Source organism: Manacus vitellinus, unplaced genomic scaffold (assembly GCF_001715985.3).
Source record: "Manacus vitellinus isolate BGI_N305 unplaced genomic scaffold, ASM171598v3 scaffold_44_pilon, whole genome shotgun sequence".
NCBI classification, from domain to species: domain Eukaryota; kingdom Metazoa; phylum Chordata; class Aves; order Passeriformes; family Pipridae; genus Manacus; species Manacus vitellinus.
In genome coordinates this window covers 2,753,157-2,771,557 of record NW_021940565.1, presented here as the reverse complement: position 1 = coordinate 2,771,557, position 18,401 = coordinate 2,753,157, and the positions used below count along the sequence as shown (strand labels likewise).

The following is an 18,401-nucleotide window of genomic DNA, read 5'->3' as shown; positions in this document are numbered from 1 at the left end:
TCCTGCCAAGCTCAGGATGGGGAGCGTCCCACTTGGACATTTCATTTAGGGCACAAAGACAGGCATTGCCAAAATGCAACAGTTTTCTTGGAGTGGGTTTTCCAAAAGCTCAACATGTTCCACTTCAGTAAGGCTGGAAAATCTATCGTGTCAGCTCTCCTGCCATGCCTGCACATACTTGCATTTTCCTGGCAGTTTATTTAGAGATTTCCACTCCATGGCCTGATTTGGGATGAAGTCAAATATGTGAAATCTTGGAAGCTGCCACAGGAAAAGAAACTCCATTTTTCAACCAGCTTTAGATACAGCCTTCAGCCACGGTGATAAATCTTCTGCCAGCCTGGAGAGCTGTACTTGCCTCTTAGATCAGGACTTAACATGGTCCAGAAGGTCTTTGTCCTGCAGCCAGTTCAGGGAGGTGCTGCTGTCCCGCCCCTCCGAGACGGGCTGAAGATTCCCACAAGACACTTCTTTGCTGACAGGAGGCAGCAGCAAGAGAGGGCAAGTGACAGAGCTCCCTGGCTCCCTGTCCCACCCAGCCCTCATGAGCCAGATGAGCAAAGAGCTCAACTTTCCTCCAGATACCCCTGTTCCCTGAGGGTCCCATATCTACAAGACTCACATCTTCTTGCTGAGGCAAGGGAGGAAATGACGGGGCTGACTTGGAAGAAGCTCAGTTCCCAGTTCCACAAAAGGACCAGCCTCAGCTCAGTCACATCCACCACGTGTTTGCTGAAGACTCTCCATCACAGCTCCTCTAGAAATCATTTCTAACAGCACTGCTACAACAGTCAGGCAGTTTTGTGGGGTGCAAATCCACAGGCAAAGCACCAGCTGTGGGAATCACCTCATTCCACTGTGGGATGGACCTGGCTCACCCCCCTGGGCGAACACACACCCTTCTGGTTTGTGCTGAGTGGTGATTCCCAGGCAGGACAGCTCCCTCCTGAGCTGACTGTCCTGGGGAGGAAGAAGAAGAGACCCTTAGCTGTCTCACACCCCTCACAGCTGGGGATGAAGAACACTCTGGAGCTGCTTTAATCCTGCCTTCACTTTTTATTGGCCCATAGTCCACACGTGTCACCAAGCCAGTCCCAAACCTGCACATGGGATGGATGGAAAGGCACCGTGCCAGCTCAGCAGCGTTATGAGGACCCACCTCAGAAGCACGGTGTGACTTTTCCCACCTGGGAACAGGTTTTTCCTGCGAGCATCCACAGTGCCAGCCCCACGATGGGAAGAGGGAGCAGTGGTGTAACCTCACATCCCACTTCCCTCGAGGAAAGCTCACTGCCTCCCCTGCTCCTTGGGGGAGGAGCGCTCATCTCCTTCTCACGTGGCTGCTTTTTGGGAAAGTGGGACTGACCTCATCACCTGGCCACTGAGATGGGGGGCTCTGTGGTGTCCCAAGATGGTTTTACAGCATGGCTAATTTTAGTACCCTCCCATTTACAAGGAGTGCTCCACCTGGCCCCACTCTGAAACCACCTCTGGGCTGGAAAAGAGCAGCTGTGAGACAACATCTGGCATTGCTCTGACAGGCAGAGGCAGGAAGCAAAGGAAAACAGCCTCTGTCCGAGACTGCTGAGGGACTCCAGCTAGACAGAGAGCAAAATTTGGCCAAGATGCTGGAAAGAGTAACTCTGATCTTGAGAGTTATTAAAAAAGACAAAGAGGATGAGACATTATAAGATGCTGATTGCCATTTGTCACCCTTCAGCCTGCTGTTAACTCCCACAGCACCTTTCCCTGCCATGACATGGAGATGTTGATCCCCCTGCCCCACCAAAGCCATTTCAGCTTTATCTTTAGAGCTGGAGACCCTGAGGCTCTATCCCAGCATCACCCTCAGGACTCCACCATGTGAACTGGGAGGCTGCAGGAGAGCGCAGGGCACAGCCCCACCATTTCCTAACCCCATCTTAAGAGGGGACAGTCCCTTACCTTTCAACTTCATTTTAAAACCAACACCTGGCTCTTGGATGACGTGACAACCTTGGCAGGGTTCCCCAATTGGGACAATCCCAGCAGCCTCAGAGACACCCTCCTGACCAAAAGCAGACATCAGGGGTATGGAGGGAGGTTTGGCCATAGCACATGGTCCTCTCCAGCCCTCAAAAAGAAACTGCTGGCCTGCCTTTCCTTAGAGAAAGAGACTTTTTTTTGTTAGACCCAATTTCTGAACACCCTCGAGCGCACACTGCACGTGCCAACCACCTGCTGGTAGGAAACACAGGTGCTGCTGGCTTGTGAAAGGAACTGGGGTTTCCCCACTCCTGTTCTCCTGAATTTTGCTGCTTCATGTTATTTCCTCAGGCAGAAACACACAAAACACCTGACTTGAGCCACACTTCACTGAGAGGCAGGAAAAAGTGTATTAGGCAGCCAAGGGCAGAAAAAGCACTGGTGGGGAAGCCACAAGAGAGAAGGTGGTGAGCCCAAGAGCAGTGCTAAGCCTCAAACTGAGGCTGCAGAGACCCAACCAAGCCACTGGGCAGCTGTTCCTGCTCACCTGGGATCTCTCTGGAGGGGGAGAAGTGGGGAAAGGTGAACAGTAAAGCCCCCATGGGTAAACCCCTGGGCATAGAACCACCCAGGGGCTTTCCTTGTCACTCATGCTGTAAGCAGGAGATAGGACTTTCCTGTAAAGAAGCCCAAGTGAATTAGGTATCTCCTTCTGTGATGGGAATACTACACATGTGTAATGCATGTTCAGGAGATCCTGCAGCAGCTGCGTGTGGGGAGCCCACCAAACCCTGCTTCTGCCATGGTTTTTATTGGTCCTGCTGGAAAATCCAAGCCCAACTGAGAGCTGGAGCCATCAGGTGAGGAGCTACAGCACAGCAGTGCCAGGTGGGGAGATGGACACCTACCCAAAGGGAGCTCAGGTGAGCCAGCTGGAGGTCTGGATGGACATCCAAGGCTTGTTTCAACTCAGTCCAAGCCACTCCAGTCTCAAAATCAGCTTGGAAGCGATGCTGTTTACAAGCCTACTTACTTTGGCAACCAAGAAATAGTAAGTGAGCGATATTATTATTATTTCAGCTTCAGCAGAGTGAATGATCAGCTTTGCAAGGAGTGCAAGCTTGGCTCGCTGCTGAGGGCTTTGCAGAGATACCCATCTCCTCTTAAGGGGGTCTCTCTGTGGACTGGGCTGCTGAAATTTGACTGCCCATGGAGGGTCAGAAGCCAGATCAGCAGGGAAACAGGAGGCCAGCCCAGATACACTCCTGATTCCCAACATTTGGCTGAAATGCAAATGAATCACTTAGTGACCAAGAAGGGAAGTCACAGAAGCCCACCAGCCCCAGACACCCAGCATCCTTCCCCCACCCAACTGCAGCTCCCAGCAGAGACCCAAGTACCAAAGCACAGCTCACCAGCTCCAGCCCAGCTTAGTGTCTTCAGGTAAAAAAACCTCACCACCAGCACTTGCCCCATCCCTGCTTTAATAGCCTGCGTTAATTAGCCCTCATTACCCTCTGAGCTCCTTCTGACCACCTCCCTTGCTTTGCAGTGGAGGAATTTCCCTAATGAGCCCACCCCTGAGTGCTCCCTGCACAGAAGGGACTCAATCCTTTTCCTCTCATTTGCTGCCTGGGGCAGGCAGCCCCAGTCCCCCCGTTTCCCCACACAAAGCTCCTGCATATTCCCAACCCCAGTGAACACTGTAGGACACCTCAGGGCAGCAACACAGGACACAGATGTGGCAGCTTATAGAAAGGACTGGGGAGTCTTTTCCCCCTTTTATTGAAAATGATAATTTCTATTCTAGTGTAAACACTGTACATTTTACATCACAAAGCAAGAGATAATTTACAGGATACACTTCCATCTGGGAATCCCGTGGCTTCACGCGTCAAGCTCCAACAGCCTCATCAATCATCCATCCCTGTCATGCTCAAAAATCCCACTTAGAGAGAATCAGCCACCTATTGAGAAAGGGGGAGCCTGAGAAAACAGCATTTGTACAGAGCTGGTGAGAGAAATGTGTCTCAAGACCGTTTTCTCCCCGAATGGTACCCAAAACTAGTGATAACTGTGGTAACCATGGCAACCTCCTAGAGCTGCAACCAAAAGTCTACTAAAACCCTGGAGAACTCCATGCTTTGAGGATAAGGCCCTTGATTTGCACATGTATTTACATGTTTTAATAAAATACAGATTAAACATACACAATAATAAAATTTTGCTTTGGCTTGATAGACAACAAGACGCTGCCTGTTGGCTGAGATCACCAGCAATTAAAAAACAAACACCAAAACCTCCCCCTTCATCTGGCTGGACTCTGTTTAGTAAATCCATGTAAAAAACCTAATTATTGGGTCACCCATCACCCAGCCCAAAGGTGATGTAAAAGCTCTCATCTGAACTGAGAACAGCCCAGTTCACCTGAGGACATCCCTGACCAACCAGCCCGAAACGAGGCAAGACCCAACTCAAACTGGAAGTCAAAAGCTTGCACAACCTTCCCACAGGAGCAGCTTGTGCCAGACAATTCCATTCCTCACACAAATACAGTGAGGAGGCTGAAGGTGGGTTTGCACAGATGTTTATGTGGCCCCCTCATGTGAACATCACAGTGTGGGGATGGGTGTCTTGGTCCATGGATGGGTGATGGGGTACCAGGAGCTTCATGCTCTCTGAACTCTCTCCGTGCTAACTTCAGAAAGAGGTGTCTGTATACAGGCAACAAAAAAAAAAGCTGCTCAAGGTGATTTTCCTACTGCAGAAAAGGTGGGCAAAGACAAGGGGAAAGCCAAAAGGCCACCAAGACACTGAAGGAAAGAGCTGAAACTCGCTGAAGGAAAGAGCTTCCAGGGTGAACACTTGGGGAAGGCCAGGGGAGCTCATCCAGGCCACTGTCACTGCTGGGATGTCGGTGGATTGTGGAGAAGGGCAGCAAGGCAAGGAGAGGGGAGAGCACCAGTTTAAGGCACTCAACAACCAGGTCAACCTCTGAGTAACATTGCAAGGCACTGTGTCCTTTCTGCTTATGCAGGACATGTTCTTTAATAGTTCCTCTGTTTGTGTAGGCACAGCAATCAGGAGTGAGTTTCTAAGTGCAGGCTGAGATTTTCAACATGATCACTTGGCTCTAGGAGCTGGAACCACACTACTCATGATAGAAATATTTAGAGATGTTAGGTTCTCCAGACTGCAGAAAACCAAAAAAAGGGATCAAATAGAACATGATGGATTTCTTAAAATGCAGTGCTTGCCCAGCCTCTCTGTCCCTGCTGATGTTCTGGTTGTGACTTTCAGCTTTTTGTCCTGATCACAATTTAACTTCCTTTTTTTCTCCCCTCAAAAATACCCATACAGGGAGAAAAAAAAAATTCCAGCAGCAACACATACAATCACAGGCACAACTTACTCAAGTTTGGATTTGGGGCTTTTTTCCTAGTGTTAGCTCAAATACTCTGGCTGGATTTCCATTCATCTTCTGCCAGTTTAATTTTCACCTTCACTTTGAAGAGATTTCTTTCTCATTTCCTGAACATGATGTTTTAGTCTATCAAAGCCCACTGTCAGACATCTACATATGCCCAGCATGTCTGCAGCAAACCAGGGTGGAGACCTAAGCCCCTGTACCAGAACTCTCTCTCATAACTGAGTTTCCTTCTCCTTCCCTTACGGTCCAGTCTGGACCACAGAGTAGCTCTTCTACTTTCAGTCAGACTATTCCATGGCAAAGTTTGGACACAAGTGCTATAGGTCATAAATAAGCCCCCTGCCTCCCTCAAAGAGGCAGACACCACCAGCAACATAAAAGATCCTAGTTTCCTCAGGATGTTTGTATGGAAGAAACCTCTTTTGTCCTGCATCTCCTCTACTCCTCATTGAGAGAAAAAAATTAGGTCCTAATTAGAGCCCAGAGGGAGGACAGCAGGCAGGGAGAGCAAAGGAGAGTGGTTAAGGCTACAGGACAAGCCTCACTGGGCAGTGTTATGGGAAGTGGGGGGTGATAAGGTCTTTGGTGGGATGCTGAGACGTCACCTGTCGTCAGAGGGGCCGGCAGAGACTTTCCATAGGGATGTCCTTCTGTGCTCTCAGGAACCACGTGAACCCGTCTGATTGGAGAGGAGATCCTTGTTGTATTCTAGGAAGCTGCAAATGCCTGTGGGGAAAATCTGCAAAGCAGTGTGGCTCCCTCCAGCACCACTTCTGTGGGGTTGTCATGGGAGGACGTGAGCTGCCACTTCCAGCGCTGCCCAAGGCTGCCGGGCAGAGCTCTGACAAGGGGGAGAGAGGCTGTGGCTGGAATTTCAATGCCTGGCTCCAGGGACCTGGATGCAGCACAAACATCCCAAACATTTTCAATGGATTTTATTTCGTTTAATAAAAAACACCAACCAAGCTTGCATGTATTATCTTATATATATAAATATATACAGTATATATAAAACAAATGCATCCGGACAACGCCTTTCCCTGTGGCACAAACTGTAAGGCATAGAAAGGAGTGTCCTAACAGTCCTATTCTTGGCACTACAGAGCGATCCCTCCGCTGCCCTCCCCCTGTTCACACACCCACGTTGGCTTTTCTCTCTTTGGCTTTTTGAGGCAGCAGTGCTGGCAATACCCAGCAAAGCAACGAAGTGCTCTGAAGCCCAAGGAGGTCTTCCTCACACCTTGGAGTGGTCCAGGCAACCCAGACAGGATGAATCCATCTCGTTGCACTAACAGGCTTCTCACAGACTATCACTAATGGTGCTGCCTCTGTGGTACAAGGGATGGAGGGATGAGGGCCAGGTGGATGCAATGGAAAGCGGTGACCAAGCAACTTCTCCACGGTTGAGCTGGGGCAGCAGGGAGAGGAGCAAGCTTTGCATCTCAGCACGGTGGTGGTGGGACTTGTCCCTGGGCTGAGACTGGCAGAGGTTTCTTTTTGCAGTCCCATACAAAAATGGAAACCAACAAGGGTGAGACTGTCCTTTACTGAAGAAGCTCGTAGTATATTGAGCAGAAGCAATAAACCCAACAATAACAAGAAAAAAAAAAATGGTGGCATTATCCCAAAAGGAAGGAGGAACCTTGTCACTCACGAGCGGTTCAGTTTGCTCCCCATGTTCAGTTCTGGGCGAGGGTTGGCTGTTTTTCTTCTTCTTCTTCTTTTTTTTTCTTATTTTCTTTTCTTTTTATGTTTTTTTTTTTTCTTTTTCTTTTTTTTTTTGTTTTTTTTAGTTCAGCACAGACAAGTTGCGAAGCAGGACGGGCGCTGTTGCATTTTCTCCTTCTGCAAGGCAGCTGCCTCCAGTCGTTAATTGACTGTGGGCACCTGATTCCTCTGTAAACTATATTCCTTTGCCTTCAGTCTCAGGTTGGCAATACTGTTGGCCATGTTCATGCCCTGCGCCGGGCTGGCGTTGGTACACGTGGCGGAGTAGGTGGCCATGGCACTGTGGGATGGAAACAGAAACACCACATCAGACGTGGCCTCAAACCCTGGGATTTCCACACCTGTGGGATGAATTTCTGATGCCAGCAGGGAATTACCACTCCTCTTTATTTGACACCCCTGTAAATCTTTCCGCTGCAGTTCACTCACCCAGGGACAGACGGCCCCAAAGCCGCTTGAAGTCAACAGGAAAATTTCCACTTCCTATTTTCTAACCCCCCTACAAAAAAGGTTTACAATGAGGTCAGCCTGCCAGTTAGACCATTGTCCTTAAAAGTATTCCCACTGGAAGCAGTGCCTTTTTGATGAGAGCAATTTTTGGTTTTATTGGTTGTGAAATCACGTCACTTCTGAAACACATGTTACATTAAAGAAACACTCTGGGAAAAACCCATTTCAACAATTCTGATGTTTTCTGGTTTCAGCCTTTTGGAATGAAAATTTCCACATTTTTTTTTCCCCTCAAACCTTCAGCTGATCATAAAGAGGATGCCCTAAAGGTTAAGGGAAAAAAATCCAACCATGAAACACTTTTTCTCCCTTCAAATAATGACTTTATTCATGAAAACCAGCACTTCTGACAGCAGAGGCTAAACCAAAACCTCTGACTCTTTTCTTATCCTACAAAAAAACCTGCAAATCTGTTTTCCAGACTACTTGAAAACTTGTTTAACCCATGTGTCCCAGGGATTTCTGCGAAAAGCAACCCCCCTCCTCCTCCAAACCAGCACACTGTCTGACCTGCTGCATTTCCTATACATGTATCCACAGATCAAAACCAGTTGACCATCACCACACGAACTAGAGATGCCCATTTAACACAGACAGTGCGTTCAGGAGGAAACCACAAATGCTCTGCTGGAGGTAAGCTCAGGTCTGGACTGAAACTCCCATGAGTCTCTGGCTCCCAAGTCCCCAGAGGTATGGGGGAAATTACTGGTACCAAGTGAAACCTCTGCTAAACCAAAAATCTTCAGAAACACCCTCTTTCAGCAAGTTATTCTACCAGGAGCAGTACCCAAGAAGGTACTGTCTCCAAACATCAGAATAGTTTGAGGGTTGCTCCAGAGACTCTTCAGGGTCTAATAAGGTCTGAATTTACCCTTTTGGCCCCTTCCTCTGCCCCATTCAGGCAGAGATAAGACTCTCCTTCCTCCACTCAGCTGTCTGCTTTCATGAAACACAGAGGAACATCATGTTCCTGAGTCCTAAAATCCTCCTTTCAAATATGGTTTTCAATGGCCCGTGGAGTCAAAGGTTGTTGGAGTGGGAAGTGCGGGCTGACAGCGCGACTGCAAGTCTTGTTTTCTTAGGAACCTATGCTAAAAAATGCCTAAGCAAAACATTTCAACTTCAAAAAAATAATAGTATCTACTTGGCTGTCTATGTGACACAGATCTGCAAATAGCTTTGGTTGACCTGTGGCTGAGTGTATTTGGAGAATAAACACGCTGATTGAAAACTTTCCCCAGATCTAAGGGCAAAACCCGCACCGGCGGCGCAGCTCCGGGCCCTGCTCTCAGCCCCCTCCTGGAGTAGCCGTAAATCAGGGGCTGGTCCAGGGAGATGGGGAGGGGGCAGAGGGCCATGCAAACACTCCACATGGCTGGAGTGTTTCAATATTATTTCACCAAGTGTCCAGAAGTTTAATAACCTTACTCAGTTCAAAGCTTTAATGAGGCTGTGACAACTCGGCCCGGGTGCCCTTTAAGATGAATGCTATTGCTAAGAGATGATGAGTAGGAACAGAAAGCCTGAGGAGCATGGAGTGCCTGAGAGTCCTGACCGCTTCACACTGCAGAAATCAGCTGCTCTGCTCCTCTGCCAATGCTGGGCAGTGGGAGGGTGACAGTCCATCCTAGTTGGACATGTGGTGACAACTGTAAGCTGCACATATCTCTGCTGAAACATACTGGCTTAAGACAAGGGGAAGATATCAGAACAGTGAGGATGTGTCTCTGCACTGTGGAGAGGCATAGCCTGGGCTGGACCTCAGGGGGGAAAAAACTCAACCCTAAGACTTTCCCTCCTGCCTTGCTCTCCTTGTTCTCATATCCCAGGCACCTTGGGCTTCTCATTGCCCAGAGTGGCCCCACACAGCCCTTCTCAGTGTACCCCTGGAAGCCAACTTTTTAGGGTCTTCTCCTAGAAGCCCTTATGAAGCCCTCTGTGTAGACATCTTGGGAGGGTCGATCTACTTTAAAAATGTGAGAGGTAGAAATAAGTCATGAGTATTCAGCAGGGATGTGGCACTGTGACCAGCACAGTCTCAGCAGGGTGGGGAAGGAACTTGCTTCTCTTCCCTGATCTCACCATCTAGATGCTTCCCTAGGGTGCTACACTACGTAGTACTTCACAGAAAGCCTTAACCACAAAAGGAGGGGTTTGCCAGACAGCAGTCCTTGGATAAAATCCAAAGGATAAGGGCTATCTCTAAGACCAAACTATGCTGCCAAATGCATCCTTTTCAGTGTCTGACTTGTCCTTCTGGAGCTACAGGATGGATGGGGAGGACCCCATGGCACTGAAGCAAACAAACTATCAGGAAGGCTACGTGTTCACAGGCCTTACTGTGCAAACAATGTTTGGGAGCAAAAAGGGGGTCAAGATGACCGAGCAAGAGAGGTCCAGTGCATGGCATGGCTCCTGGAAGCCAGCAGGAGGGTGGCTGTGACCAGGCCAGAGGAACAGGAAGAAACCCAGCCAAATGCTTCAAGGTCCTTACCGACAATGAAGGCACTGTGCTAAAAAACACCCACCGACCTCATTTTTAACTGCCTGTGAGCCAGCTGGCTCCCCACAAACCAACACATCCTGTGGATCTTACGTCCACACCCAGTTCCTGCTGCGCTGTGAATGGCACGAAGGAGGACAGGGGGGCCTGTGATGTGCATGGACATCCCAGATCCTTTGAGACTGGGGTTGCCACATCTACGCTTCTGTCCTGTCACCCCTTAAGCAGCACTGACCACAGGAGATGGGCACTGAACACCAGTCTGTCACCTGGTCCTTGCTGCGGGCAAACCACAGCACAGCACAACGTTCATACACACACTTGTGCTCAGGCAACTAGAAAGAAACTGCTCACACTGAGGGAAGGAATGGGAGCAACATGCAAGGAGTTTCCAGCCCTTCCTTGCATCCCAACCAGTGACTGCCACGGGACAGCCGCAGAACTCCCTCTTCTGGCCACTGTGTGTGGCTGAGCCTCCCCAAGTGCTCTGCCCTCACCTCCCCCGGATCTGTGCCCCATGGAAAGGTTTCTTCATTGCTTTAAACTGGATGCACGTGGGAAGCAAGTGCAACCCCTTCTGTTTCTATGTATCTCTACCTGATCCTCTTTTGAAACTTCCTGAGCTGCAGAGAAAGGGACCACCAGAAAAGCAGCTGTCAGAAAGCCACGATGATGCTGAGCTGAGCCCACCTTGCAAACCTGGCAGTGAGATGGGGTGGGACGGGAACAGGTAAGGAAAACCAGTGGGGTGGTCAAACTGCTGTACCCTCCAGTTCTTCCACGTGAATATAAACAGCCCATGAGAGCTGTCTGGGGGCCACTCTCAGGCTGCTCTATACTACGCCAAAAACCGGCCAGCCCAGCGGGGTTGTTCACTCACCTGTAAGGCGAGGCGGTGCCCCAGGAGAGATAATCAGTGGGTCTCGGAGCTGGGCGAGGTACTATGGGCTGCTCCACGGCGGTCACGTCCCCTGAGTAGGATTTGAGCAGAGAGGCATTCTTGCTGGCCAGCATCGCCCTCTCGTTCCGGCGGAACTTGGCTCTCCGGTTCTGGAACCACACCTGGGGCGGGAAGCACACAGACCCACCAGCCATCACAACCAGCTCTGCTGTGACACGCTCCTTCCCCACACCACCTGTGCCCTCGGGACTCTGTAAAAGCTGGCTGCTTTGGCGTGCCTGTCCCTGGGAACTCCAGGGACAACACAATCCTCATAAAGCCCTCACACGAGGGACTGGCTCAGTGAGGTCCCTGTGGGACCAGGTCTGCCTTGTGCTGACGGCAGCAAGGCCTGGGAGTGCCGTACAACACACTATGTTCTGCTCTGACCTTCCAAAGGTACAGGCTTGCAAGCTAAGGGCTGAACAGCTCAAGATAACGGGAGCAGCCTGAGCATTCACCATCTTGGCCTTGAGAGAGCCACATGAACACGTGTGACTGGGCAGGTGGCACTTGTGGCAGCACAGCAGGCTTCCCAGTCCTCCTCAAGGCATGTCACACCTGGGGCTGCAATACAGCAGGACCCAGAAGCTTGGTGACCCTTGTGTGCCCCACCGGCCTCAAGGATTTTTGCTGCCTTACTGGAATAATGATGATGATCCCCCAGGTGAGGTGTGCCTGGATACAAGGCGATTACCTGAACTCTGGCTTCAGTGAGGTTGACTCTGCGTGCAAGGTCTTCCCGTACAAAGGCATCGGGGTAGTGTGTCCTCTCAAAGACTCTCTCTAATGCCTGCAGCTGGCTGCTGTTGAAGGTAGTCCTGTTCCTTCTCTGCTTTCTCTTCTTCTTCTCTTCTGAGTTCAGCTGATCATCTAGGAGAGATGATTGGAGACATGAAATGCTAAAAAGGCAAGAGCCCACAGCCATGGGGTGGATAATCTCAATGGTTTCAAGATGGAAAGGGGCTTGCACAATTTCAACACCACACATTAACCACATTGTGTTAGCCTCTATTTAAATAGGAGGTGGAAAGTCCACTGACCCCAAGCATTTATTTTCCAACTCAACTGCATTAAGACTTGTACCAGCTCTCTCAAGTTACCCCATTCCTCAGCTTCCTTATCTTCAAATTAAAGAAACAAAAAAAGTCCAAAATGCATCTCCCTATTCCTGACAGTCCTGGAAACCTTTTCTGACTGTGAAGAATCATGAAGCCCTGTTCTCTTGGCTTCAAATTTCCAAGGATTGCCCTGATTGAGATATAATACAGATCTCTGGGGTAGCACAAGTCCTGCATCAGCTCTTACTGACTGTCAGAAAGTGAGCCTGTCTCTGCAAAAGGAAAGCACAAGGAAATGGTTTTACTCTAGGTTTGACTATAGCCAAGGTAATGCTGTCCTCTGCAGCTCTGTTTGGTTTAAATTCTCTTATCCTCTGCACATCCAGACCGGGAGGTGTCATTTCGGGCAGAAACGGGGGAGCTGTGAACAAAGAGGTGTCAGACAGTGGAAATGAAGCGTGACTGATACGGGCCTGAACGTGAGACAAGGACAAAAGCCAGTTTCACTTGTATGCTGGCAAGCCAAGGACATAGAAATACAGTCAGATAGGCAGGGATAGCATTGCAATTGGGAAGCAAAAACCCAGTAAGAGAGAGACTGAGCATAAGCACACATTCCCATACTGCTGAGTTTGGAACAGTTGTGCCCTCTCCAGCATCCTCTGTGCCTGGCCCAGCCCAGCAAGGTGTTGAGCAACAAACTGTGTGTCCCATAAGAGCATGTATTGTTCTATACCTGGTTTGCATTTACTCAGCAATAAATCAATGCATCTGGAGTCACACTTATCACTGCTGTCTGTGCCGACGGTCACTGGAGCAACAACAGAGCTGACATAGCTATGAAATGGCTTTTCTTAGCAAATATCTGCTCTGCACCATCTCTCCTTTTTCCAGGGCTGCTGCAGAGCAACATGTCCTGTACCAGAGTATGCTCACTCATCACAGCAGTCACAGCCCAGCAAACACTTCAGTTACTGTGGGATGCCACACTGAAGGAAGTGGAGAGCAAGGCACCAGCCTGGGAAGGCAGGAGGCCACTGCTGCAGCCATAAAACAGTCCCGTGCAGGCTGCAGGACTGGCATGTCATTGCCTTGTACTCATCCCTCTTCAAGTGCTCCAGTATGTGTGGAATCCCTCCAGAAACATCAAGGCTTCCCATGCTCCTGCAGCCCCAGCCTTCAATTCCCCCAAGCACAGCGGGACAATGTGAGTGTGGTCCCACTCTCCTGCGTGGCAGAGCAGCAGCTACACCTGGGGGGATCTGAGGCAACATTCCTGTCAGCATACATTAAAATACACTGAGCACTGTATCTATAAAAATGCACATGTGAGTTAATTATATTTTAAATTCATTACTACGCACCTTGGCCCAGATGACAGTCAGCCTCACCACTGAGAGTCAAAGGGCTTGACCTGCTATATACAGTGGCAGAACATCCTCTCGACAGTCATTCCTTTTGCCATATACAGATATGACAGGTCCCCTCATCCTCCTGTTCTCCAGGGGGTATGTAAGGTACAGGGAGAAGCTGACAAGGAAATTGAAGTCTATGGCTGTTGTCCTCACTACCTGTTTGTGTTGCTTTTCACAGCCCATCTGGTACCAGTTACTGCACCTGAATGCCTCTGGAGCAAGGCCCATCCATTTGGGAACAAAAGGACATTCCTCTTAAATTAAAGTAGGTTTTTCCAATTCCTGCAGGTTTACAGTGCCTCCATTCCCAGTCCTCCTCCAACAGCCTGACAATCCCCAGCAGACTCCTTTCCAGCCCAGGGATTCCTGGGTGCAAAAATATGCCCTTGGTTCTCTTGTATCTGAGAGGAAGCATTTGGAGACCAGTTTTTAACAGGCACGTTGAATCCCAAAGCTGAACTGGGAAGGGACTGGCAGAGGCAGGAATGTGTAAGACAAACATGTGTAGGAATGCCAGGGAATTAAAACAAGGCTACAGGTGAATCTATCCTGCTTAGGTGGTGGGAAGCAAAGCGGAGAAGCAGAGGGATGGAATTTAACCACTGCTTGTGCAGAACACCCTGCACACACTGCTACCTGCTCAGGGGGTAATGCTGTCACTAGGTCCGTCCCTTATAAAGAAGGAAGAAAGTCCCACATGTCCCTCTCTTGACTCACCATCAAACCCTTCACAAAAAGGGTCAGCTATTTCCCCCAGTTCTGCTGGAGAGCTCTGACATAGTTGTGCTGCTGTGCACCTCTCAACACACCAGACAGTGAAGAACAAGCCTCAGGGCACCAACATCCCCCAGAATGGCACAAACATCGCAAGACCAGCTGCCGTAGAGGCCAATGTCAACATGGGTGTCTGGCCTCCTCCAGAGTTATCCATTTAATACTATTTTCTAATCTAAACCCTGCCTATGAGAACCGTATGAACAAATCAATAAAGGCCTTTGGGACCCCTTGGGAATCCCCTCCAGGCCTCTGAAGCATCAGTTTCTGCCCAGAAAACTACACCCGGCTGGAGGGAACCCGAGCCCGAGGCCGTCTGGCCGTTGCTCAATCCTGCGTGACAGCTACACATGAGGAAGGGTGAGCACATCACTCTGGGGAGCAAGAAGAAGGGCCAAAGTCTGTAAAACACTGGAGAACAAGAATTCCTCCTGCCAAGCACGTTAACACAATTTGCCTGGTTTCCTCCCGGCGTAAAGCGAGACGCCGGTGATTCACAGCTCACCTCGTAACTGCCGGGCCCAAAAATAGCAGGGCCAAGGAGTGGAAAGTTGTCCAAGGAAAGGCAGTGTCCGTGCTGCAGTGACTCACGGTCGGGTCACTAACACACCTCCAGCAGCGGCTGGCACGGAGCAGGGATGTGAGTCACCCCCTTTTTCCAGGACATAGATGGATGGAGGGGACTGAGAGTGAAGCACAACCTGTGACAGGGGGGTTGGCATTCTTGGGTTCTCCTTCCACAGCACCTCCTCTGCAACAGCACAACACAGCTAGATCCAAATGTCTACAGGAGTGACTTGGGTAGCAGGGGAAAAAACATAATAGTATTAGCCCAAAGCATGGCTGGGCTGATAACTCCTTCCATCTTGCCATGCAGACATGCCATATGCTGATTACAAACTGCTAACGAGGGACTGCAGACACCTAAACCCCAGATGCCTGCAAATGTCACCTTGCTCACAGCACACACCGCCTGCCTTCAACATGTCAGCAGGGGATTTTTTTTTTCCCCTGACATTATTTCTTTATCAGGAAACAACACTGAACACTGAATAATGGTATTCCTAAACACTGTTGACAGCGCTAGTGACTGGAGTCAGCAGAAACGGAGAGGAAAACAGCTCTAAAGGTTTTTAGATAGGTCAGAAGTCTTTCATCAACATTCTTTTAATCACAAAAATTTTATTACAAACAGGGTTCTCAAAAGCTGCTCGCAAATGTGTCCCCCAGAGAGATCGAAATGCACGCTCTCCTCTCAGGAACCCAATGCTGGAAAATCCGGGAATTTCATTTCAAAATTCCAACCTTTCATGCTGGGCTGGGGGACTTTGTTTCCTGTTTCTGCATTTGTGTTTTCCTGCACTACCTCTACATTCATCCATAACAAGCAAATCCTGGTGTCCTACACAAGTGCACTGAAGCATTTTTAAGTTCTCCTAAAAGATATATTAGGAAATATCCTATTCTTTTCTCCTCCTGCAGCGAGGCAGATCCACTTGCCTACACTCCAATCTATGCTCCTTACTGTCCCAGTGCCTATGACTATCACTGGGGCACCATCAGACAGCTCCTCTTGGGATGCCACACTGAAAATACAACACACTATAAACAAAACAGAGTTGAGAACTAAATGCCTATGTACAAGTTACAGGACTGGTGTTTTTTGCACCAATACTTGCAACCGCAACATATTTTGGATTTCCAGTTTGCAGGAATGCTTGTGCATACTTGCTTTCATTCCAGGTCAGAACAAAAACTAATTTCCAGATGGGATTTACATTGTGTGGGCAGTTTTGAAAAGTTTTGACCGGTTCCATTAAGCCCAGAACCAGCTACTGCAGTACATTAATTGGATCCCAATTGAAAGTAAATAATTGGATTTAATTAAGTGAGGGCCGGAGACATTTAACCACAGTGTCATATACGGTAAGGCAGGAAAGATTTGTCACATCAGTTATATAAACTGTAAACTGAGAAAGGATTCCAGGAAGAAAATAAGGAATCACACTTTAATCACAGCCTTCAAAATAAGAGGTTACCACTAAAGTTTGAGCACAGATCTAAGAAAAAACAAGAGAAATTATTTCACAGCAAAAAAGAATAATAATCTATAAAGGTAGTAAGTAAAACCTCTTTTAAAATAAAAAAAATACTGCAAGCCAAAAAACAAGGAAGTTTTATTCAGAGTGGTAGAGAAAGAAAGGAAATGGGATAACAGAAAGGAAAGGAACAGAGGTTTTTATTGGGTTTAAAGTTAAGTTTTATGAAGTTTGAGTGGAAGTATTTCCACGGGTCACCCCAGGCTCCGGGCAGACTTCTCTCCCCAACATCAGACCTCCAAACAGTTACAGCCCTTTGCAGACTCTGCTTTGCTTTCGATTCACTGCAATGCTCCAAAACACTGCAACTCTTTGGGTGCAGGGCAGCTTTGTCAACTTGCATCGTAAAAAAATCAGAAAAAAACCCCCAGACACAAAAGGTTTAATCAAAGCTAAACCAAGGCACTAGGCAGGGGAGTGGGAAGCAGGGATGGGGACATACAAAATCCACCTGATGCCAAAGCCCTGCTCCAGCCAATCTGAGACAGGTCCGTTGTCTTTGCCAGATGTGAGCAGGGACAGAAGAAGGACACAGGGAAATACAGGGATAATATTTCGTGCCTGAAGTATCTTTCTTAAGCCTCCCAGGAGAGAACAAACTCCAGTTCATACGTATTTCCATGCACCAAAAGTATTTTCAAATGAAAATCAGGGCTAACCACAGGGTACACAAAAGCTACACGGACAAGTTGCTCAGTACCTGCAGCAGCCATCACAAATGCAGGAAATACAAAACAGAGATGACACTTAAAAGAAAACTAAATGTGTTAAGGTAGGAGATGCCTATTAAATCACATTCTGAAGCTGGCCCTGGTGACCAGCAATACCAAGCCCTGATAACAGCAGGGTTATATTTGTGATTACAGGTCAGACTAGAGAGATTTCTGAACTATCATTTGCCTCTCATTACGCAACACCGGCTGAGCTTTTTTCCTAACCTTTGCTGTTTGGGTTTTTTTCTGCACCATCTCAGTGCTCAAATAATTTCAATTATACAGAAAATTCAAGTATCCAAAGTTCCAGTCCTGTTAAGATCACCAGGAACACAGAGAAAGATACGATAATAAAGAAACAGACGCCTTATTTCTTTTAAAAGACTTTGCTTGTGATTACCTCGTAATTAGGTTCAATTTGTCACACAAATAATAAGTTGTTTTGTGCAAGAGCATGAAGCTTCAGCAAGGGGATACTGAATTTTTCATACAAAACCTGAGTCTGAATATTAAATGGAAAAGTGTGTGTATTTTCAGCATTACCCGTGGGACTCTGGCAGCTCCTCTCCGAAGTGTCTGCAATGTGGAACCTATCAGGGTAATTTTTGGCTGACCGCATACAAACAATTACATATCATTACAGAGCTGTGAATAGCTTTTGCATGGATAGCATGGATAACATGCCTACGGTCTCCTGTTGCACTTGGCTCTGCCTGCCAGACCAGGGGAGCTCACTGAGGTCCTGCACAACAGTGCCAACAGTGTTACCCTCGCTGTCCTCCAGCAGGACAAGCGCTCGAGCAGAGGGACCTCCCGCCTGCACCGTGACCAAAAGGGAGATTGTCATGTGGGATTCGAGGCACAGCTCCAGCCAGTGACTCTCACCCACCAGGAATGAGGTTCTGAGGTTGTCACCTTCCTGGTGGAGAGTCTCCAGCAGGCAAACAGCCTTCACCTGGACTTACTGCACACTGCAGGGACCTTTCCCTGTGCTCTGCTCTGCGCTTTTGTGGGTCTGCAGTGATCAGGTCCCACTGCAACCCCCATCTGCCCTGCTCCTGACACACAGACAGGGCAGCGTGAGCAGCCAAGAGCCCTATCCTAAGGCAAATGTAAACCCAAACTCCTTTTCAGGGTGCTTTCAGCTCTGGTGCTCTGCCCCTCATCTGGTGGCAACCTGTAGAGCACATGGGCAGTTAGTTACAGCAGCTGAGATGTGCATCCTCCCTAACCACGTCAGCGTTACCACTTGCTGGAGCTGAC

The 18,401-nt window shown here is 48.7% G+C and overlaps 1 protein-coding gene across 1 annotated transcript; it reads right to left on the bottom strand.

The window, feature by feature from the left end:
• Positions 1–6,438: 6,438 nt before the first annotated feature.
• PRRX1 (paired related homeobox 1) lies at positions 6,439–17,985 on the bottom strand. The gene is made up of 4 exons (XM_029962225.1): positions 17,874–17,985; positions 11,774–11,949; positions 11,017–11,198; positions 6,439–7,403 (listed from the first exon to the last, which is right to left on the bottom strand). The coding sequence occupies exons 1-4, from the start codon at positions 17,983–17,985 to the stop codon at positions 7,265–7,267; spliced, it is 609 nt and encodes a 202-aa protein (XP_029818085.1). The 3' UTR covers positions 6,439–7,264.
• Between the last annotated feature and the right edge of the window lie 416 nt (positions 17,986–18,401).